At 41.4% G+C, this 22,991-nt stretch overlaps 1 protein-coding gene across 2 annotated transcripts; it reads left to right on the top strand.

The window, feature by feature from the left end:
* The first annotated feature begins 802 nt into the window (after nt 1-802).
* On the top strand, nt 803-22,858 carry LOC132773184 (MLX-interacting protein-like). Of its 2 annotated transcripts, none has more exons than XM_060772198.2 (17): nt 803-1,282; nt 8,620-8,726; nt 8,980-9,062; nt 9,150-9,239; nt 10,402-10,443; nt 10,624-10,783; nt 11,355-11,450; nt 14,242-14,279; nt 14,512-14,968; nt 17,119-17,162; nt 17,424-17,520; nt 17,670-17,746; nt 17,889-18,005; nt 18,727-18,854; nt 18,956-19,079; nt 19,254-19,383; nt 20,356-22,858. In XM_060772198.2, the coding sequence occupies exons 1-17, from the start codon at nt 1,011-1,013 to the stop codon at nt 20,475-20,477; spliced, it is 2,184 nt and encodes a 727-aa protein (XP_060628181.2). In that variant the 5' UTR covers nt 803-1,010; the 3' UTR covers nt 20,478-22,858. The 2 variants fall into 2 exon arrangements, with proteins under 2 accessions (XP_060628181.2, XP_060628190.2); XM_060772207.2 differs by having other exon boundaries at nt 804-1,282; nt 10,624-10,777.
* Nucleotides 22,859-22,991: the final 133 nt, after the last annotated feature.

Raw genomic sequence — 22,991 nt, 5'->3', positions numbered from 1 at the left:
TATAAATATTAGCAACTTATGCTATGGAAGCGGCGTAAGCAGCTAAAGGGGGAAAAGGAAGCGGCCTGAGGCTGTTAGGAAGTCCAAAAACACCTAGAGGGCCCAAGTTTGCCCAGGCCTGTGATAGGCTGTTGCCACTATACTTGTAGAGAATTAGCTTTTCATTCTGACTTGGGTGTCTGTGGGGTCCTCTCCCCTGAAGAGTGAATGCAATCAGTCACTACTTTGAACTGCCCTGGCACAATGCTATGGGATCTGGAAGTTGTCGCTTTGCAAGGTCTTTTCCTTCTTTGCCAAAGACTGCTGGTGCCTCCCCAAACTCCAAGTCCCATGATTTAAAGTGGTGTCAGACCGCAATCACTCCACAGTGCAGATGCACAGGAAGCAAGCTAATCCCTAAGGCCCCCTTCCACACAGCTGAATAAAATACATTATCTAGTTTGAACTGGAATATATATGGCAGTGTGGACTCAGATAACCCAGTTGAAAGCAATATTGCGGGATTTTCTGCCTTGATATTCTGGGTTATGTACATGGCTGTGTGGAGCGGCCCCAAGTCTCCACCTTCATATAGTATGGGCCCTTCCAGACAGCCCCATATCCCAGAATATCAAGGCAGAAAATCGCACAATATCTGCTCTGAACTGAGTCCACACTGAGATAATGTGGGATTTTCTGCCTTGATATTCTGAGCTATAGGGCTGTGTGGAAGAGCTCTATCTTTTGAGATGGGGTGCTGGCAGGAAGCTGGGGAAGAACTATGAAAACCACAATGCTTTGCGGCGGAGGCGTCATCCAGGATGGCGCATGCGCAGCATGGCTTTCCCCTGTGTTGCTATGGGAGCTGTCAGGAGGAGGCTTCGGGAGGCTCTGGAGTAGCCAGCCTCCCTGCTTCCTGTGTCTCGGCCTCGTCTTCGGGCTCGGAGCCCCCTCCCTCTCTTCGGGGGACGGTTGCCACGGCGACGGCGCCTTTGCTCCGGGCCGCCTAGAGATGCGCCAGGCCCGGGAAGATGGCGCGCCCCCAGATCATCCACAGCGGCCACTTCATGGTGTCGGAGCCCCACGCCGAGCCCGAGCCGGACCCCGAGGCGGAGCTGAGCCCGGCCCGACGGGAGGGCCCGGGGCCTTGCGCGGCGGACCAGGCCTCGGCCTCGGGGCAGGGCCTAGGCGCGGGGGGCCAGGGAACATGCCTGGTCTACCGCTACGGGCCGCGGAGCAGCGGGGCCCTCAACATCGACGCCTCGCTCTCCAAGCTCTTCGAGTGCATGACTCTGGCCTACAGGTGAGGGGGAGGGAATAAGGGGGGGGGGGCAAGGAGAGGGGAACTCCGCCACACGGTGGAATTAACGCAGTTTGACACCACTGTAACTGCCCTGGCTCAATGCCATGCAATTGTAGTTTGGCCCGCTTTGGCAGAGAAGGCTAAAGACCTTGAAAAACTCCCAACTACATTAAAGTGGTGCCAAACTGCATTCATTCTGCAGTGTGGACGTAGCCTTTGTTTGCACGGGGGGTTATTGTTGTTTCCTGTCTAATAATAATAATAATAATTCACTAGAGCCTGTGCCAAAAATACCATCTGCCTGCGACAAAGAACTGGTGGGATCACAAGCTGGAAAAAGTTACAGAGAATGAACACACCAAACTCCTCTGGGACTTCTGAATTCAGACAGAGTTTTGGAACACAATACTTTTGACCTCACGATCGTGTTAAAAAACAAAATATGGATTGTCAATGTTGCAATCCCAGGTGACAGCAGGATTGAAGAGAAACAACTGGAAAAGCTGACAAGATCGAACTGCAAAGACTCTGATACAGGCCAGTAAAGGTCGTCCCAGTGGTGATCGGCACACTGGGTGCTGTGCCTAAAGACCTTGGCCTGCACTTAAATACAATTGGCGCTGACAAAATTACCATCTGCCAGCTGCAGAAGGCCACCTTACTGGGATCTGCACACATTATTCGCCGATACATCACATAGTCCTAGACACTTGGGAAGTGTCTGACGTGTGATCTAATACAACAGCCAGCAGAGTGTCTGCTGTGAACCCATCTTGTTGTGTTTCTAATAATAATAATAATAATAATAATAGCAATTGTATTTTTGTATCCCACCACCCTCTCCCCGAAGGGACTTGGGGTAGTTTACATGGGGACCGAGCCCAGACAAACAGAGTTAAAATATACATGATTAAATTACATATACAAACATCATAAAAACACAATTCATCATACAGCAACCAAAAGCTAAGCTTATTGGGCTTTTCAAAACCAGTCATTTCCAATCTATTACAAAGCTCACAATGGGGTTTTCTTGGCAAGATTTGTTCAGGGGCTTTCGTCTGAGGTTGAGAGACCATGACTTGCCCAAAATGGGTTTCCAGGGCTGAGCAGGGATTCAAACCTGGTCTTCAGGGTTGTAGTCTAATGCTGGAAGCACTACATTATATCAGCTCTCTATAAAGCAATGGTTCTCAACTTGTGGTTCCCCAGGTGTTTTGGCTGACAACTCCCAGAAATCCCAACCGGTTTTCCAGCTATTAGGATTTCTGGGAGTTGAAGGCCAAAACATCTGGGAATCCACAGGTTGAGAACCACTGGTATAAAGGCTTTCTTAGGTTTAGGCAGCTGGGTATGAATAAATGAATGTAAAATCTGTGCAATAACATCTGGAATGGCACTGGACTATGATTTTGGACAACGTGATTTTAATAATTGCTTATAATTGTTTGATATTTTAATTCTGGATTTATAATATAAATGTTTATTTAATGATATGGTTTTATGGAATTTAATTATTGCCGATTTGTAAAGCCACTCAGAGTCCCCCTCAGGATTGAGAAGGGCAGGGTACAAATGTGGTAAATAAATAAATATTTAAAACATTTATATTCCTCCCTTTTCACCTCGAAGGGGATTCAGGGTGGAGCACAACATACAAGCAGCAAACATATAATGCTGGGACATAAACAGATTATACACATAAATAAATATTACAATCATTTATCTCAACATTAAAATCCACTGTTTAAAACCGTCTCAATCATCTGCATCAAATCTGGTTGGCATGGTAAGGTTTCCTATTGCTGCCTTATTGCATTGTCCCAAAAGCTTGGTCCCACAGCCAAGTTTTCATCATTCTTCTGAAGGACAGGAGAGAAGGAGCTGGTGTAATCTCATCAGGAAGAGAATTCCATAGCCGAGGGGCAATCACTGAGAAGGCCCTCTCTCTCTTATTATATTATTATTAAATAAATAAATAATATGTTTAGCTTGGAAAAAGGAAGGTTTAGGCCAAGGGGAGATACGACAGCTGTGTTTGAAAGGATGCCACCTTGAGGAGGAGGCAAGATTGTTCTCTGCTGCTCACAGAGACAAGGACATGGAGCAATGGATTCATATTGCAGGAAAAGAGATTCCACCTAAACATTATTGCTTCCGAGCACAATTCAAAGTGCTGGTTTTAACCTTTAAAGCTCTAAATGGTTCTGGCCCAGACTACATGTCAGAATGTATCTCCTACTACGAATCATCACGAAGTTTAAGATTATCTGGAGAGGCCCTGCTCTCAATCCCACCGCCATTGCGAACGCAATTGGTGGAGACGAGAGACAGGGCCTTCTCAATAGTGGCTCCCCATCTGTGGAATTCCCTTCTCGAAGACATCAGACTGGCCACCTCCCTCTTGTCCCTTAGAAGGAAACTCAAGACTTGGCTGTGGGACCTTGCATTTGACCATCGAACAGCAGCTTGTATGAAGAAGACATAAGCAATTTTGAAGTGACAGTAAATTGACCCGGACCCAGATTTTAATTGGTGTGTTTTAACAACTGTTTATTTAATGTTTTGTTTTAATGAATTTGTTGATGGTTCTTATCATTATGAACCATTACCATTATGATGGCACTGAATGGTGCTTGATGTGCCCCCCTCAGGGGTGAGAAGGGCGGGGTATAAGTATATGAAATAAATAAATAAATAAATAAATAATAAACTTTCTGACAATAAGAGTTGTTTGGTAGTGGAATATGTGGCCTGGGGATGTGGTGGAGTCTCCTTCTCTGGAGGTTTCTAAACAGAGTGCTTTGATGACCATCTGTCAGGAGTGTTTTGATGGTGGGATTTTGTATAGCAGAATGGGATTGGATGGCCCTTGTTGTCTCCTCCATCTCTAGGATTCTATGATTCTCTGCATTTTCAAAAATAGAAATTACACAAGAAAGCTCAAACTACTGATGTATGTTGTCCTACAAATGATCAGACTTGGCAGCTGACAGATCAAACAAAACCATGCTGTCCACTTCACTGGCTATCTGGGTTGAGAGAATGATGTCTTCTCCACTTATTCGTCAATACATGATGAATAACTTTGTACCTCTCTGCTTTGTACCTCATTTGCTTTGCTTCCCCCCCCCCCCCACAAGCTACCTTGTGTGACCAGTTATTTAGCATCAGTAATCAAAATCTGTGCTCTCCAAGTTGCCTTGAATTCCTTAAGCTAATGTTGCAAACCCAGGATTGGATAACTTTAGCAATCTGGGGACCATTTTGATGGGGGCTGCACAGATTGTCAAAAAGTAAAACTGAGCCAAAACTTTCTAGATGTCAAATTCTATTTGTAGGTATATATATTTAAAATGCTTAACTGTATGGCCTCTTTAAATAGTGAATTGGCATGACTGGAGATTTCCAAGGGAGGCAATATCCCTTTTCTTTTTGCCAGCCTAGAGAATGGGAGGAGTGGTCAGAGTCTGCAAAAACAGCCTTGGGGTGTACTTAATGCCCTGAGATTGCACTTTGCCCATCTGCTGTAAAAAGTAATATCCCCCATGACACATTTTGTATTTTTCTTATGAAAAACAGTACATTGAAGGTTAAAATATGTATTCCGGTGTTTAAAAAACTGCACTAGTCTCTCTTAAGTCCATTCCTAAACACAACTAAAAGTTTATGTTAGTGAAATATGTCAAAACCAAGTAGTGGGTAGCAAAGCAGTCTTTTCAGAACCAGAAGTAGATCAGTCATAATGCAATATGCAAGGAATCTCAGCATTAACTGCAAACATCATGCCATGAGTGCAAAAGTGTGTGTGGTATTGCCACAAAGCATTCAACATCTGACCAGCAATAGGAGGGATGCACCTAGAGGTAGACATAGTTTTCCATCATAATGCTATAAATACAGGCATGCTAGACTTTTAGTATAAGTGAATGATTTTCATACAGGTTTTACATACAGGGCAGAACCATGTATAGTGGTATAAGCATTTGACTATGACTCTGGAGGCTAGGGTTCAACTCCCTGTTCAGCCATGGAAATCTACTGGATGACCTTGGGCAAGTCACAATCTCCCAACCTCAGAGGAAAGCAAAGGAAAATTTTCTCTGAACAAACTTTGCCAAGAAAATTCTGTGATAGGTTTGCCATAAGGCACACAGAAACAACAGCATTAAAAACAAGAGTGATATTCAAATATGGGATTTCTGACACATACAGTGGGAATCAGGGGAGAAGCTGTTATCACTGTCACTAAATCTTCCTGCTTAGACCATATCTCTGGCCTATGCAAATTATTTTAACTTCTTTTCTTTCCTTTTCCAATTTCATTGTCTCTCAGATCTTGTCTCACTTGTTTAGTAAGCAGTAAAACATTTTAAAGATTCCTTTTTATGTAAAAGTTACCTTAAATATTGTTTCTTCCTGATAGGACACATTCGATAGATGGTTGACATGGGTGCTCTTTCTAAATTAAAGAAATTTATGACAAGAGCAGCACCACAACTTCCTCAGTACTAGAAATGTAAAATCATAGGATGGTAGATATCTGTGGTTTATCCCTCATAGTGGAATATAAGATGAAGAAACATAGTGCGCACATGTGTATCTGCCCATTTCCCCCTTTATATTCTTCATGGGTGTTTCCTATGAACCCTTGTGCTTAATTTTAATGATTAAGGCAATAAGTGCTACCTTAAAACTCCCAGCACTATTAATGGCAGATGAGAGTTGTAATCCAACAAAAGTCTCAAAGGGCACATTTTGCCCACCCCAGTTTAACATAAAAAAATTTTGGTCTGTTTTAGTAACAACTGTTGTATTTTGGATTTTTTTTTAAAGTTACAGTATACTGTCAGGTTTTATCATTAGGCTTAACATTTTTAACATGCACAAGAGGAAGTAGATTGCTTGGGAATATTTTGACATCTTCTTTCGAGACTTCCAGAGAAAGTCATGCTCAACATTACCATGTTTTGGGGGAAGAAAGTAGACTAGAATAAAGCTAGGAAACCTATGTCTAGTGCTTACAATAATAATAATAATAATAATAATAATAATAATAATAATAATAAACTTTATTTGTACCCCGTTCCATCTCCCTCAGGGGGACTCGGTGCGGCTTACATGAGGCCACGCCCATCAATACAGTACACACAATATAACACAAAAACATAGTAGAACCAAACAAAAAATACATAAAATGCAAAACCAATATAATAAGCGACATAACAATATAAAATCAAACATTAAAAACACAGAAGATTTTGCTGGGCAGGGCCAAATTCAAGAGCTAAAGCTCTGAAATTTAGGTTTATAAATCTAAAGAGTCCAGTTTATCCTTGAAAAAAGGTTTGCTTTAATTCTCGGTGCCAAACTGACTGTCCATCTCAGGTCTTCATGATCTTTGGGTTTTTTCTTTCTTTTCTACAAATAATTAAAACGACTACTCCCTCACTGGGACATACAATGTTTATTGTAGCTAATGTATTTTCACCCAAAGTACATAGTGCTTGATTTTAGTGCAAAAGGCCTCAAAATTCAGCTTTTAAATGCATTTTCTCTCTCCACCCATCAGGTACTGGGACATGTAAAACTGGTACAAAATAAATGTTGGTGCCAGTTTTAAATGACTGAGTACATGATGGGTGAGGAAAAAATATCTGAAATTAATTTAAATCAAGAGAAGGAAGCCCTGTTAAGATATCTTCAGTTGTTTGGAATTCAGATACACCTTCCTTTTGTCTAGCACCCTTAGGATATATCAACACTGTGGAATTGATGCAGTTTGACATCACTTTAACTGATATAGCGCAATGCTATGGAATTCTGCGAGTTGTAGTCTGGTGAGGCATCTTTGGCAGAGAAAGTTAAAAGATTTTTTAATTATTTTTTATTGATTTATAGTGCATACAGAAAACAAAACCGACACCAGAGGAAAACAGAAATAAATAGAAAACAAACAAAAAAACAGAAAAGAAAAAAAGGATATACTTTTGTATGCAAGTTTACAGAATAGTATACAGTCAGTGCTCGTTAAACATATGAATAATCAACTTTGACTGTACAGTTATAATACATTAACATTTATTTTCCCTCTAACCCCACACCCGTGAACCCAACCCCCATGACCTCCGACACCACTCCGTGTGGATCACATAACTAACCCACAACTACCCACATGTTTTCTTTCACTGAATCCCCTTTAAGGCGATCTTCAAATCTACTAGAAAGTTAAAAGATTTTGCAAGCCTACAATTCCTACAGCCCCATAGCATTGGCCTATGCATTTATTCTACAAAATGCATTAATTCTGTGGTGTAGATTCACTCTTACTGGAGGTAGAAAAATGGCAGTGGCAAAAGACCTCTAATTGGGAACTGAAAAGTAGCATCACTAGCTGAAAGCTAAACTTGGGGATGAAAATGTCTGCTCAAGAGACTGACTTCTTCTGTCATTTCCTTTCTTTTCATTTTTTATTTTCCTTGATGCGTAGGCCTCGAATGTTCCAGCATTCTTAACAAGAATAAGAAGGGCAAAATCCACACCCCTTAGTATAATTGCTTTAGCTTCCACTTAAGAGATGTGCCTTTCTTATGGTATCTCAAGATTCTTAAATTTTCTAAAAGACTAAATCTCTGAAAACACCAAGTCAGCAAAGGAACATCCCAATAAATTTCAAAAGAAAAGGTTTTAATTTGTATTTGGCAGATTCTTGGCAAATTATCCTAAATAGCTGCTGACACCCTACTGGAATTAAGAGATCCTGTACTCAGAACTGTATTTTTGTTCTGGCCTTTATTTAGTACATTTAATATGTTTATTTACAGATTTTCCAGATTTCCAACATAAAACAGTTTCCTACTGAATGTATTACATTCTTCCTAAGGTTTCCTTTTGGACTAAGTGTAAAGACAAAAAAGTGCAAGAACTTGGCCTGCTCGATTCTAATCAGTTATTCTAATCTGTGACTTTTCAAGATATGTTGAATTGGAAATCCAATAAGCCTCAGCCTGTACTGAGGCCAGGCATCCAATCATCTAATGTGAAATAAAGCATGTACATTGAGTGAATATGAATGTAAGATGTGCACTTGCACACATGTTTAGAGGGGTTTTTTAGCGGTGGTGGTGGTGACAGGATTCCCCTCACAAGTTTGCTGTTACTCAGAAAATAGAAAGGACTGTGGCTATATTTGTATGTTATGGGGCAGATAACATATATAGAGACAGATGTTCTTGCTCCCCATGTTCTGTGCTTTTTTGCTTCTATTTGGTTTGTTCATACTTGAAAACCAAATACAACTGAGGTTGTAATACTGTGGTCTTTTGGTTCATTTCCAGTGGCAAAATTGTCTCTCCCAAATGGAAAACCTTCAAGGGATTGAATTTACTGCAGCGTGACAAGATCCGACTAAACAATGCCATATGGAGGGCCTGGTATCTCCAGTGTGAGTAGCTTGGAACAGGGTAAAGTCAAAGACTTCTAATAAAGAGTCCCTGCCCAGTTTAAGAGAGTACACAAGCTCTATAGCCCAAGAGATTGCGGTATTTCTTACAGAATTGTAGACTGCAAGCAAAACATCACACTGATAAAAATCAGCTTGTTTTGTTGTTGGGTGTGAAGACATGTCATTCTTTGTTTGTATGCCTTGAACTGCCCTTGGAATTCATAGCTCTCTTTCTTGTTCATTCTGGGTACAGATGTGGAGAAGCGGCAGAATCCTGTGTGTGGTTTTGTGACTCCACTGGAGTGCAGTGATGTAGATGAGCACCGCAAGCCTGAGGTGAGCAGGGGTTATATGTGGACCTTTTGAGCTTAAAGTAATATTCTCCATAAGTTCTTAAGTGACCCTTGCTGCATTTTTTGGCAGGCTGTCATCATGGAGGGAAAGTACTGGAAACGGCAAATTGGGGTTGTTATTAGGGAGTATCACAAATGGAGGACATTTTTCCATACTCAGGTAAGTTTCTTCTGAAGCAAGATATACTTCATATAACATTCCTTCCTCATGAGGTGTTTTTTTCCATCCTAGTTTTGTTCTTAGACAATTCTTGTTATGTCAGACTATCCTGAGAGATCTTGGATTCCCAGACTTTTGTAATAAGATGGCTCCTTTAGAATTCATAACCTGTAGTCATAAGGTGACCTGGTATTAGTACACAGATAATTCTGCAGGGAGCCCCCAGTGGTGTGGGGGGTTAAACTGCTGAGTTGCTGAACTTGTTGACTGAAAGGTTGGTGGTTCGAATCCCGGGAATGAGGTGAGCTCCCACTGTTAGCCCCAGCTTCTGCCAAACTAGCAGTTTGAAAACATGCAAATGTGAGTAGATGAATAGGTACCACTCCAGCGGGATGGTAATGATGCTCCGTGCAGTCATGGCAGCCACATGACCTTGGAGCAGTCTGCAGACAATGCTGGCTCTTTGGCTTAGAAATGGAAATGAGCACCACCCCCCAGAGTTGGACGTGACTAGACTTAATGTCAAGGGGAAACCTTTACCTTAATACTGCAGATGCATTCGGCCAAAGGTTATAATCTTCAGATGCTCTAACAGATGCTCTTGACATTTTTCCTGCTTGCACAAGATGCCATCACCAAGCCATCTCCTGATCCTGGTAGCTGAAATGTGCTGAGAACTCAGAAAGTTACTTTTAAAAAGTAATGAATTTTAACCATTATTCCAGCCTTCCATCCCTCCCATTATTGCCGTTATTGAAGCATTTTTTAAAGTAGCAATTTCCCCTTTCCCCCCAATTGTAACTACTGTACTTTAAAATATCTTAAAATCTAAATCAACCATTGGCCAATGGTAGAGAATACAGACTCCTCCCATGTACCTCATCCTCACCCACAACAGAGCTTATAGAAGCAGTATGAGTGTATTTATGCAATGCTTTTTTCATGATTTTTTGAGATCACAACCCTGCAAGTATAAAATAAGTTAAAAGTTACCATTATAGTGCCAAAGAGTTGAAGCTCTTCCTTGCTGAGTTGTAGGGTAATTTAGTTATACCATTATTGAAAACATATTAACAAATACCTTATTTTAATTATTTCTAATCTCTTGTAGCTCTCTGAGAAATCTGTGCTAATTGTAACAATTCTGTTGGTTTTCTTTTAGGTCCAAAAGAAGCTGGATAAACCAATCTGTGGTCCTATTCAGGTGCTATTTTTATACTTTGTTTAGCCCAGTACTACATTGAGGTTCCTCTTCCTCTCTTGCAGAGGTTGAAACTGGAGATGTTTAAGAGGTTATCTGCAACTACTAAGCATTCCAGTCTTTCATTTGAATTTCCCACAATTATACTGAAGTTCACAGCTGTTTTCTTCTTATTCTAAACAGGAAGTTGAGAGTGTTTTTCCAGGGATAGAGATGAACAGTGAAATGGCAAGTGGAAGCCCCATGGATCTTGACCCTTTGCATGATCTGGAAGCTTTTCTTGACACCATCTACTCCAGCCGCAACCCTTATGGTGGCCCCAACCTACGTGGCCTTGGTAAAGGTCATTGCTTTGTACTCGTTCCATTTCTTTCTAGGATTTTCCTCTTTTGACCGGTGTAATCTCCTTGGGAAGGGCATTCCAGAGCCAGGGGCCACCACCGAGAAGACCCTCTCTCTCATCCCCGGCAGCAACTCTTGTGATGGGAGTGGGACTGTGAGAAGGACCTCCCTGGCAGATCTCAGGGCCTGAGTAGATTCATAGGAGGTGACATGGTTATGCAAATAGACTGGACCTGAACTGTGTAGGGATTTGTAGGTAATAACCTGCACTTTGAATTGGGCTTGGAAACATATAGGTAGCCAGTGGAGCTCTTTTAGTAGGGGATGGTGTGCTCCCTATAATTAGGTCCCATGAAATAAATAAGTACATTAACAGCCTGGCCATTGCTGTTGTCATCCTGTACTCCAGTCAGCCTTTCAGCTGACAAGGAGGACCTCTGTCTTGTCTGGATGCCACGGTGGTCGAGGGCTTCCCAAATAAACTCGTCTTAGTTTGCTATTGAGTGGTATGGTGGTGGATAATCTTTCAGAATAACCAATGGATGCTAATCTTTATCACTTTTTGCCCTCAGCTCATCAGGGTAATGCAGACATGATCCAACCCACCCTGACCCAACTGCACCCCATCTTTGGAGAGGAGTTCATGGACACCTTGGACCCTATTCATGGTAAGAGCATAAAGTAATCACCTCATATGGCTAAGCAGAACTCAGTAGTCGGGTATGGCATATTATGGACAGAATTTGTATTCCCCCCTGAAGCAGTTTTTATGACTTGAGAGAGGGCTTTCTTAGCTGTGGCACTCTGATTGTGGAATGCAATCTCCTGAGAGGCTTGCATGGTGATGATGAATAATTTATTATTGTCTCAAGGTGAGACACAATATAGTCAAATATATCTCTAAAAGAACATATTAAAACATCACTATATTAAAACATGCACATATTAAATACACGAGACAAAAGCTAAAACACAATAAACATATATAAAACTAGTCTCATTTCAGCATAAAGTTAAGTCATATTTATTTATCCAAACTTTTGAGTCATGCTAACTGTAACACAGTTTGACTCAATATCACTAGCTGCATGCAGAATTGTGGACTTAATGCTTTTCATATTGATGTATTTTTGTTATTGCTGTTCTTGTATTTGTTGTTTGTTGCTACCCTAATATAGGACAGGCTAGAAATATTTTAATTAAATAAATAACCCAAATCAAATATCAGTAAAAGCTGGGTTATTTTTCAAACCCACACATTAATCAGTAAATTCTGAGAGGCTGACCTGTAACCTCTGAGTAAATAGTATTAGGTCTCACCTAGACTGGATGAGGGGCAGAGCTGATGAGACCTGCCATTGCCCTTTTTAGTGTGTTGTGAGTTCAGAATTCTAGTTCACACAAGGACACAACAGAATATTGTTTGGGAAAGATGTTTTTTTGGTAAAACTCTAAAACTATGTATTTGTAAACACTTGCTAAATTTGTTGACTTTTTGTTTACTAAGAACAAACTTATTATCTGAATGTGCTCCTTAAGTGACTCAAACAATACCATCCCTTGATAAGATGGAGATCAGAGCAAACTTGGAAGAAATCATAAGATTAAAGCCGGGAGAGCCTCAAATAAGTCAGCTAGAACTGAGCATCCTCAGTGGTCACAAAACACTAACTGACATTTTTGGGGAGCATGATAGAAACCTGTGGAGAAAGAAATAGAAAGAAATAGAATGAAAGGTGGCTGGCACTTGAACAGAAAGATTTCACCTTTTGTTGTGTATAGTATCATAGAGTTGGAAGAGACCTCGTGGGCCATCCAGTCCAACCCCCTGCCAGGAAGCAGGAAAATTGCACTTAGAGCATCTGCTTTCGTTAAAAGATGCTTGTTGTTATATCTGGGAAATGTTAATTAAAAGTTTAAGCATATATCATTTTGACAAAATCTTTAATAAATTATTCATGCTTAGGATATATTCAGTGGTGTTTCTCAGTTCAGGTCATATTCTTTTTGCTCTTAGAGCATCTGTTGGTCCACACGGCTCTTAAGTTGAAATCGTACTATGATCCAGCGTAATACCTGTTTTGTATGGATTAGTTCCTCCTTCTCATCAATGTTCTTCTCCTCTCCCCCTGCAAAATATTTTCTCTATGGGGAGCTAACACCTCCCAACAAAGGATTCCCTCAGGCAGGAAGCAGACAGGCATTGAAGCCACAAGGCCATTCAGTGCTAATCAAGCTGGCTAATTGCAACATCCACATGCCTCCAACAGACAAGAGTTCTTTCTCACACCCTGGACATTCCACTGATATATAAACCACACTTGCCTAGTTTCCAACAGACCTCATGACCTCTAAAGATGCCTACCATAGATGTGGGCAAAACATCAGAACGGAATGCTTCTGGAACATGGCCAGACAGCCCGGAACACTCACAGCACCAATTTTATCTATTTTCTCTGTGCTTTTTGCAGTCAGTATAGCTCATTCTTTTTCTATTTATCATGGTTTCCGTTGGTTCAGTCTTGCTTCCAGTGACTTCTGTTCCTTCTGGCCCCTTTGAATTCCTCTTGTCTGTCCCAACAGGCACTGCAAATAAGAGTTATAGGAATATTTGGATTTTTTCCTCCACATATTGGAACTGCGGCTGTAATGCAACCACTGTTGTCTGCTACATACACAGCATGATCATTTTCCCATTTTATTTCTTTATAATAAACATAGTAGTAGTGGTCATATTTCATCACAGGTTAATGTGATGTGTGTTCTAGCACCAGATCTGTTGGCTGCTTTAGCTTTTTGTGAGTCTGCATAAAATATCTGAATATCTGTACTGAGGCCACATAAATGCATTCTGTGCTTGACATAGTATATCCTACTACTTCCATTTTCTCATTCAGCCAGGCAAAGTTCTATACAGCTGCTCTCTGAGTAAATTTCACAGGAAAAACAAACTGGGCAAGTTAAGTCTGCAAGGTATTCTGCCACATTTGTAGTGTCTGAATGTGTGGTTGAAGCATTATAGCTCCTCTCATGGTTCAGTTTCATTCTTGCCACTCCATCCCATGGCTCTGAAATCAGCAGTCCCAACCTGCAGATACCCCTGTCCTGTATTTGAATGTTTCTGCCATATGGCTGCTGGATTCTCCTGAAATGCAAATCTTATCCACTCCCACAGTTCTAGCATAGTCTCTCATTGGTTTCTAACAGCTGATTTCTGCTTAGTGATATCTCCCATGGTTTAGACCAGTGGTTCTCAACCTGTGGGTCCCCAGGTGTTTTGGCCTACAATTCCCAGAAATTCCAGCCAGTTTACTAGCTTTTATGATTTCTGGGAGTTGAAGGCCAAAATATCTGGGACCCACAGGTTGTGCACCACTGCTTTGGGCTATGCTGTCTTCTTCCTTGCTTTTGTTCCTTTCTAGCCTTGTACTCTTTACAGTTGTTTCATTCTCTTCACAGAATTCATCAATTCTTGCCATTCTCAGCCTGCAGTCCAGGTAAGAGGTAAACATTTATCCAGTGTGTTGTTTCCTTTTCTGGGAAATCTCCCACTGATGCTTGTTGCAAATAAGTCATCTGTGAATAGCTTTTTCTTGTGCAAAAGAGTGGGTGGGTAGAAGTTCTGACATTTGTGGATGGCTGCAGTAGGATTTCCATGGCAGGTATTTCCTGGGGAATTCAAGTCTGAATTGAGGAATGGTGCTTAACTCACTCCTTTTCCTACCTAAGGCTCCTGCACTGGTGACAGACACTACTGCCTTGGGCCACTCTGACCCAGATCTGCCTACTATTGTCTCTGGTGCTTCCAAACTCCCATCTCCTGGATACTCTCTGATGCCCTTGTCCCTTTCGCCGGATGTGAAGCCACCTGCACCTCACAATGGACAACGGACTTTCCTCCCATCCTTCCATCCTTCTCCACAGAGGACCAGTCCTCCACCAGCTCCTTCTGTCTTGCACGTACAGCCTCAGATTGCCTTGGTCTTCTCTGTTATCACACAGACTGGATCAGAAAATAACTCCTTACCAACCTCAGGCCCATCGGAAAGTACTTTTGCTGTACCCACATCTTCTCCCACAGCCATGGGAGGAAGGTGCAGACAGCTGCAACGGATTGCTCCAGCTCCCTCCTCTAGTCAACAACCATCGCCTCCTTGTACCACCTTCACCCGCCTCCTTACAACTGGTATGTGCCTGCCAGGATGGGCTTTCTATAAGGAAAGGTTGAGTGGTATTGAAACAGAAACAGACAATTAACAGGGTTTGGAGGATCACCTTGGCCCACCTTCAAAAGCTACGTTCAAACCCCTATAATTTTTTTGTTTTGTAAAAAAAAACTATTAAAAGGATAACTTGGAGGGTTTTTCATAATTAAAGGTTCAATAGGGAGAGTCTATGAAGGAGCCTGTCACACAACAAAATCCTCTCCCAAGCAAAAATACGGAGAGTTCTTCCTTATTGCGAAAAGGTGCAGAAATTACAGATGCAACAGGAATCATGTTTCCACCTCTCAAGCTTTTGAAGAGGTTTGGTTTTCTCTCAGCATCAAGAATCAGCTTGCTACATGAAGAAGGCATGACATGTGAGATCCTTTGAACTGCAAGCAGCTGGTTGCAAGAAGTTGATTCTTGTACCAAGAGAAAAGACAAAAGTCCTCTTAACAGCAAGAACAGCAAGCAGGGGGGATTTTTTGCCTCCCCCCCCCCCCTAATAATATAATTATCCCAGATTCTCACCAGCTCCTATGAGAGGCAGCACATTTGTGAGGGCTTGGAGAGATGCAAAAAAGATGATAGGGATTGCATGCTGCCTCTTGGCTGTGTTTTTCCCACCCCTAATAGAGACCTTGAAAAGCTTCCTGGAATCCTTGCATTTGTACTTCAGAGTCATCCTTTGGATTCAGGCAGCCCCCTTTTTAATTATCTTCATATCTGGTAGCCTTGGAGAGCCTTAGAAAGGTTTACTTGCTAGTCTCACTAGAGCCAAGTTTTAATGCTCCTCAGTTAGGCAGCTGTGTAGATTGTTAGCTTTTGGTTTTTTATGAACATGATTGCAAGTTTACATTTAAGTTATACTTATTGCTCAGTTGTTACAAAACTATCTTCTGTATAGAAAAGATTGATGTATGACCAGGGAAATTTGTTTTTTACTATTTTGTTAACTATAGCGATTGAGGTTCAGTCCCATGTGCATTAGGTAACAACTTCTGCATTGCAATGAGTGATTCAGAATTCAGTTCTATGATGATTGTGGAAGGATTGAGATGACAGGAATTCATGGACAAATTGTGCAAGGGATAGCATAACAGTTCAGTTTGTTACACTTGTCAGATTAAAATACTTTTTAGATTTAAGAAAGACATGTAGCTAATACCAATATGCATGTATGGCGGTAGCTGTGGTTACATGTAGGGGTACAATGTTATTGTATATCTCCCCAGCTGCTCCACCCACAATTAAAAATCGTATTAGAGTGAGCAGAAAGATACTATTTTGAAAAGGAAAGGAAAATCGTGTACTGCTTTTGCTAAAGATACTGCTTCAGTCTCCTTCGTGGTTCTCAGATACTAATTAAAGCAAATAGCCTTGCTTCATGAGGTAAATAGAACCAATTAAATATGTGAATTTTAAAGTTTTCCTAAAAGTTGCATAGTTCCACACAGAAATCATTAGATAAAGTGAACAAATCTCTAAAGAATATGATACATTTTAATAATACAGCTTTAACTGGCTTTTTAATTATTTATATATATATATATATATATATATATATATATATATATATATATCTTTCAATCACCCAGTTGACTGATTCACCCAATACTGTGCAGAACAGGGGAGATGTCAATTCCTGTAAATTTTAGTAAATAAACATTACAAGAGCACAAGCTGCACCCAGAAAACTTTGTTCTCCATCTTGCCCTTTCTCTATTCAAGATAGAGAAATCATAAGTTATGTTCTCCATTTCTACCAAATCAAAGTGGACACCAGGGAGAACTTGCAGGAAATTCCTCAATGATTTTAGGGAACCCAAACCTTTGAGGTACGTTTTTGGAATCATTGGTTGAGGTAACAGTCATTCACTGTATTGGGTAAGGCATCCATTATTAAAATACCAATCCTTGGCTTATGTTTTCAGTTATGATTAGTTGGATTTCACAGAACTGCATGGCTCAGTTAAAGCACATGCAGCCTATTACACTATTTCCATCTGTAAGTGAAAAATTAAATTGAGCTAGAGGGCATTGGTCATGCTGTTTCTTGACCAAGCAATGAGCAAAAAGGATGTAGACTCTAGAAGAACAAGAAAGAACTCTTTCCCTCTCTCATCTTTAGGTCCTGCCCCACTGCCCCTCACCTCAGTCACGAACTCTTCACAGGTAAGGGAGCTCTCCTCTGCCATCTTCTGGAAAGGGTAGGACTGAGCAGCTCTAGTTCTCCCACCTTCCTTCTGCCATACACCTTCTCTGCTTGGAGTCCTCCAGAAATGGCCTTATATTCACCTTCTTGGATTGACAGGTGTGCGCTTTCTCTCACTCGCTCTTTTTCTATCTTGTTCTTTCTCCTTCTCTTTTTTCTCCTTTTTCTTCCCCTTCCTATTTTTACTTTTCTCTCCTAACCTTGCTTCACCTTCTCCATAGGATGGTGACACCCAGAAGCTCTCTACCAATGTGTCACTCAGTGCAGTCTCCGCAACAGAAAAGTATCCTTTGCCTCCTCCTGCCTTCCCTGACACAGGTAAGTAGACTAGAAAATTTGTGAAATTGCTTGACTTCTTCTCTTAGCAGTGTCTTGTGTGCACATCCTGCATTTGTTTGCATTCTACATCAAGATTATATCCAGCTTTTAAAAAATCACCTACTCCATTATTTTTGGGAATCTTTCAGGTGCCAAGACTCGGGAGAGATGTGAGGAGAAAATTCTTTGCGGTCCCCAAGAAATGTATAAGCGCCAGTCTGCCAAGGTAATAGAAAGTCCAGTTTGTCCCTTCTCCATCTAATTATCAGGAGCCAGGGTGGGAGAAGAAATTTTATTTCACAAAATATAGCTAAGGATCAGGCGAATAGGTAGGTGTTTGTGTGATCTGATTGGATTGTCTCTTGCAGGGAAGCTGCCGTTCCAGTTTTGCTTCTTCTGATTGTGCTCGCCGTATGATCATCAGTTCTGGCTTCAACACTCTTGCTAGCCTGGTGTTGCCAGGATCTGATCAGAACAATGCTAAGGTATATTGTAATTTCTCCACATTTGAGAGGTTAACCTTCATGGATTTGATTATTCACAGATTATTTTTTGCTGGCTTATTACACCATTTTAACAGGGATTCTGATAACATTGTACATCTTGGAATACAGTATTTGGTGTAGTCAGGCTTAGGTAGCAGTCAAATCTTTGGTTGCTTGGAGGAAATCAAACTGGCTGTGGGAAAAGGGAGTGCTAGGTGGGAGGATGTGCATGCATTTCCTTGTGCAATTGTCCAAGTGGGCAAGGCATAGTAAAGGTGGAATGGGAGATTGCAAAGAAGGGAGGGCTAGCATCTAATTGGGTTACCATGGGGGAGGAGAGAAAGAGAAAGCTTGGAGCAGGGGCAAGGATAACAAAACCAGTGGGAAGGGGGCTGTAGTAACTGCTCTTACAGTGGTGGCACTCCCTTCATCATCCCTAGACCTCCCAACACCTTCCTGACATCCCAACAATACTGGTACCTTTTTGTGTATGTCAAATACAATTTGAGGGTTCTGGAGATGTGTTTTTCTCCACTTTTGAAGAAATCCAGAGCCCTAATTTCTGTGAAAGTAAAAGTAAAAGGACTGCACATCCCGAACCAGCCAATGGAAAAGGGCTATGTTTGCCACTGTCCCTGTCGTTCTGATTTCAGTGGGCATGCTAGAATCTTTCTGGCTGTTACTGCGTTTGTGCCGTTTTACATCTTTACTTTCTCACCAGCTCAGCAAAGCATTGTTACTGCAAAAGAGCGTGGCTTACGTCAGGAGACTGCAGCAGGAGCGCCAACAAGCTCAGGAGACAGTAGAAAGTCTACGCAGTGAGATTGAGGAGCTGAGCACTGCCATTGAGTGAGTTCTGATGTAGGCTAAAGTGTTTAAATTGCTACTAGAATAGAGTGAAGGGACCAGGGTTTTTTGTAAATGGGCTGTGGCTTCTCTCTTGATTGTAGTGAGTACCAGCGCCAGCTGCCACCTAATGGAGCTCCTGTGTTACCGCCACAGTCAGACCGGGCTTCCCAGCTCTATGAGGACTATGTGCACCAGCGGACCTTGCAGGACTGGCGCTTCTGGCTTGTATCCACCAGCATCTGGGGGAGTGGGATGCTCTCAAGTGCAGCAAAGGGAGCAAATTGAGCTGGGAGGAGGAGGGTGGATAAAATTTCACATGGCAGAGATGCCCTTCAGAGTATAAAATTAGGTGATGAAACTTGGGTTTGTGTAGACTCCTTAACTCCTCTTGACCTGCAGTTCAGCGTGGTGATTAAGCCTCTGTTTGAGAGCTATACTAGAACAGTGAACACAACCAGCATCAAGGAGTTCCGCCAGTCAGTATTAAGTTGGTTGGAGCAGCACTGCACCCTGCCCATCTTGCGTCCTGGTATGTATGGTCAGATGACTGTGACTCAAAGGTCTGGCCTTATAACACTAGTTCTGGCCAGTTGTATTGGCTACCATTATGTTTGTAGACCCAGTTGAAAGTGCTCGGCTTTGCTTATAGACCCTTATGTAGCTTGAGAATTCAATCCCTAATTCAAATCACTTCTCATTATGATCTGGCCTTATGTTGGATTAAGATCTGGGGCCTTCATTTTAGTACCTGGAGCCCCTGGTGGCGCAGTGGGTTAAACCCCTGTGCCGGCAGGACTGAAGACTGACAGGTTGCAGGTTTGAATCCGGGGAGAGAGTGGATGAGCTCCCTCTATCAGCTCCAGCTCCTCATGCGGGGACATGAGAGAAGCCTCCCACAAGGATGATAAAACATCAAAACATCCGGGCGTCCCCTGGGCAACATCCTTGCAGACGGCCAATTCTCTCACTCCAGAAGTGACTTGCAGTTTCTCAAGTCACTCCTGACACGACAAAAAAAAACTTAGTACCTGAGAGTGAAACTCAGAGAGTGGTGTCAAAGAGAGCCTTTCCCTTGTGCCCTGCTCCCAGACTATCCTGTGTGGCATCTGCCTGGGTGCACTGTTATCATCTTGGTGTTCCTCTGCTCCCAAGCATTTGAGAGAGATAATTTGCTGGTAGTTTAAAAACTGTTTGGATGCTAATCGATAGTCCCTGTGATATGTTGAATAGAGGATTCCTATTTTGCTAGGATGGTAGAAATAATTGCCTGGCATTTGGATACTTTTATCAGTTCCTAGTCGTGGACTCTTGGGATCCTGCCTTAGCTATGACTTTAGAATACTGGCTGTTGTAGTTTTGAAAAATTGAACTCTAGATGACTTCATAGTTGTATATAAATAACTCTCTTCAGACACTTGAAGGATCCCATTGCCAGGGTTGGAGAGAAAATATGGATCAGGATGGGTCATTTTCTTTTGTTTTTTTTCCCTTCTCCCCACAGCTATATCTGGTTCCCTCCTAAACCTCAGCAAGATCACATCTATATTGACGCAGCCAGCCCAACTACCCGAACAAGCCCTTCAAGCAGTGTCTTGCCCTCCACACCGCAAGGGCAACAGCTAGGATGAAGATTGGGTCCACTTGTCTATGCATGTCCTAAACTGCCCTATATGCTGTCAAAACAGCCAACAACAGGGACCTCTTACCTCTAACTCAGGGATTCATTTATCTGGAAAAGAAGGATGCTATCCTGTGTGACACTGTTGAGGTCCCAAGTGCTAAAGGCAATATCTTGGGATTCACTTTGGTGCTGGCCAACATCTTGACTCTTCCTCTATTGCAGAACAAAGTATGGAGTCAAGATAGTAGAGTGAGGGAAACAGAGCACCAAGTCAGAATAAAAGTGCATTCTCATAGCTTTACTCAATTTTCGAATAGAAAAATGTGTCTTCCCTTTTTTTGTTTCCCCACCAGAGGGCAGTGAAGTGGCTCTTGTAGGCACTCTTGTTACAGAGATTTTCTATTCTTTATCATCTGTGGCTTTGAAAATTGATGACTATTCTGTCAACAGTATTCACCACAATTTGTTTATGGTTTGGAAGAACTTGCTTTGCACTACAGCATGATGGCAGATTTCATCTACGCAATCATATCTGCCAGACTCTTGTAAGTAGTTTAATCACTTCCCTAGGTTTCATTCCAGCTCCAAGATCATAAACATAAATAAATAAATTTTCTAGGCATCTGATGGATTTCTACACAAGAACAGGATGTGAATAACACACAGATCCTTGACTGTTATTATCAGAATGAAAAGTATATGGATAGTAGGGCCAGATTTTGATTCGCTCTCTTGATGGGTAGGGATGGTTTCCTAACGTGTCCTATACATTATGTTCACAATTGAGCTGGTTTAATTCCTTTTGGGCCTACTCCCTAAATAAATGGGTATAGGATTGTACCCTTAGAATAGGATACAGCCCATGCCAACTGCTTTCTTGCATTGTCCAATCCAGCTCTTGTACCTGTCTCTCTGTTACAGGTTACCAGCAAAACACACCTTGTGCTTTCTTGCCATTCTTTGATCTAGGCTAAATGCTATTGTGTGCTGATACTCTTTGATACCAAGATAGTGGAGGGAGTATTGAAATATAGTGTGCTGGCTGGGAACCCAAAAAGGAGATATGATAAACTGTCCAAGAGGGCCTTCATGAGCTTAAGTTGTTAACTAGTATTACAGTATGTATAGTGTGCCAGGAAGCCATTGTCTCTGTTCAGCTCAGTATTTATGGATTGGAGTTTGTGGATATATTCCAAGTTTTCTGTTTCTGGATTAAGAGTTTTGATTTTCTTCTATTAACAAACTCTATCAGCTGCTATTCTTCTATCAGCGTGTGCCCATTCCCCTAGGAGTGGAGCTGTATAAGCTACATTTAGTTTCACATTGATGAATGTTTGTCATGCAACAGTGTGGTCTGGAGCTTTTTTGTTTGGATAAGTATACTTCCATTCATGGAAGCCTCCTTCAGTAGGGAGATGGAGCAGAAAGAAATCAGTGTAAATTGTAAGAAGCTCACCAGCATGTCCTCTTTGCTACATCCCAGAGTAGGATACTTTCTTATCATGTGGGAAATTTTGATTTGTGTTCCTTGCAGTGGTATTTCCTTTGTAGCAGTGGGTAGAGGCTAACTTCCCAATTGAATCTGGCTGTAGGTAAGACAAAGTATATTGTTTGATGCTTACTCTTATTTGATGTCTGAATCTTTCTTCCTGCACTGGGTTTGCTTCCTTAAATTGGGAGAAATTTCTTTTTACATTGGTTTGAGAATCTGAAAGATAAGCAGAGATCCTGCCTCTTGCTGAATGGGAGGAGTTAGTCCAGAGTAGGATGTACTCTGTTTACTGCTGAAAAGAAATTTTCATCTTGAGTAACCTGTATTCTGTTTCAGGCGGAGTCCCTGTATCAGATTGCTAAGAATCACTATTCCCTTTACTCCCTTATTCTCTAGTGTAATGACTATTCGTGTTTGACTTTCAAGCCAAAAATGGCTTTTTATCTGTAATGTAGCTCCCCTAAACTATAAGTTCAGGTTAAGATTGCTGCACCTGGTAATCCAGAATATTCCAGAATATTCCAAAATATTCCAAAATTGTTCAAATGGATGGTTGAGATAGTGATACCTTTGCTTTCTGATGGTTCACTGTATATATACTCTGCTTAATGCACAAAATTATTTAAAATATTGTATAAAATTACTTTGAGACTATGTGTATAAGCTATATGTGAAATGTAAATGAATTTAGTATTGAGACTTGGGTCCCATCTCCAAGATATCATTGCATACATATATGGAAATACAGGTATCCCAGAATCTGAAAAATCCAAAACATGTCTCAACCTGTATTTTGTCTTTCCTCAGGCAATTTTTGTTTTATTTAAAAAAAGAAAGCACACAATATGTTTTCTTTTTCTGTTCTCAAATATATTAAAGGAACACTTTTGATTTTTGTGTGTTTGTTTTGTAATGGTAAGGTTACACTTTTTCTCCCTATTATGTTTTATTTAATGAAACTCTCAGTTATTTTGTCTAATATCTGTCTACACCAAATCCAGGTATTTAAGCAAGTCTCTTGTTA

Source organism: Anolis sagrei, chromosome 1 (genome assembly GCF_037176765.1).
Source record: "Anolis sagrei isolate rAnoSag1 chromosome 1, rAnoSag1.mat, whole genome shotgun sequence".
Lineage (NCBI taxonomy): Eukaryota > Metazoa > Chordata > Lepidosauria > Squamata > Dactyloidae > Anolis > Anolis sagrei.
This window is presented reverse-complemented; position numbering and strand designations above follow the sequence as displayed.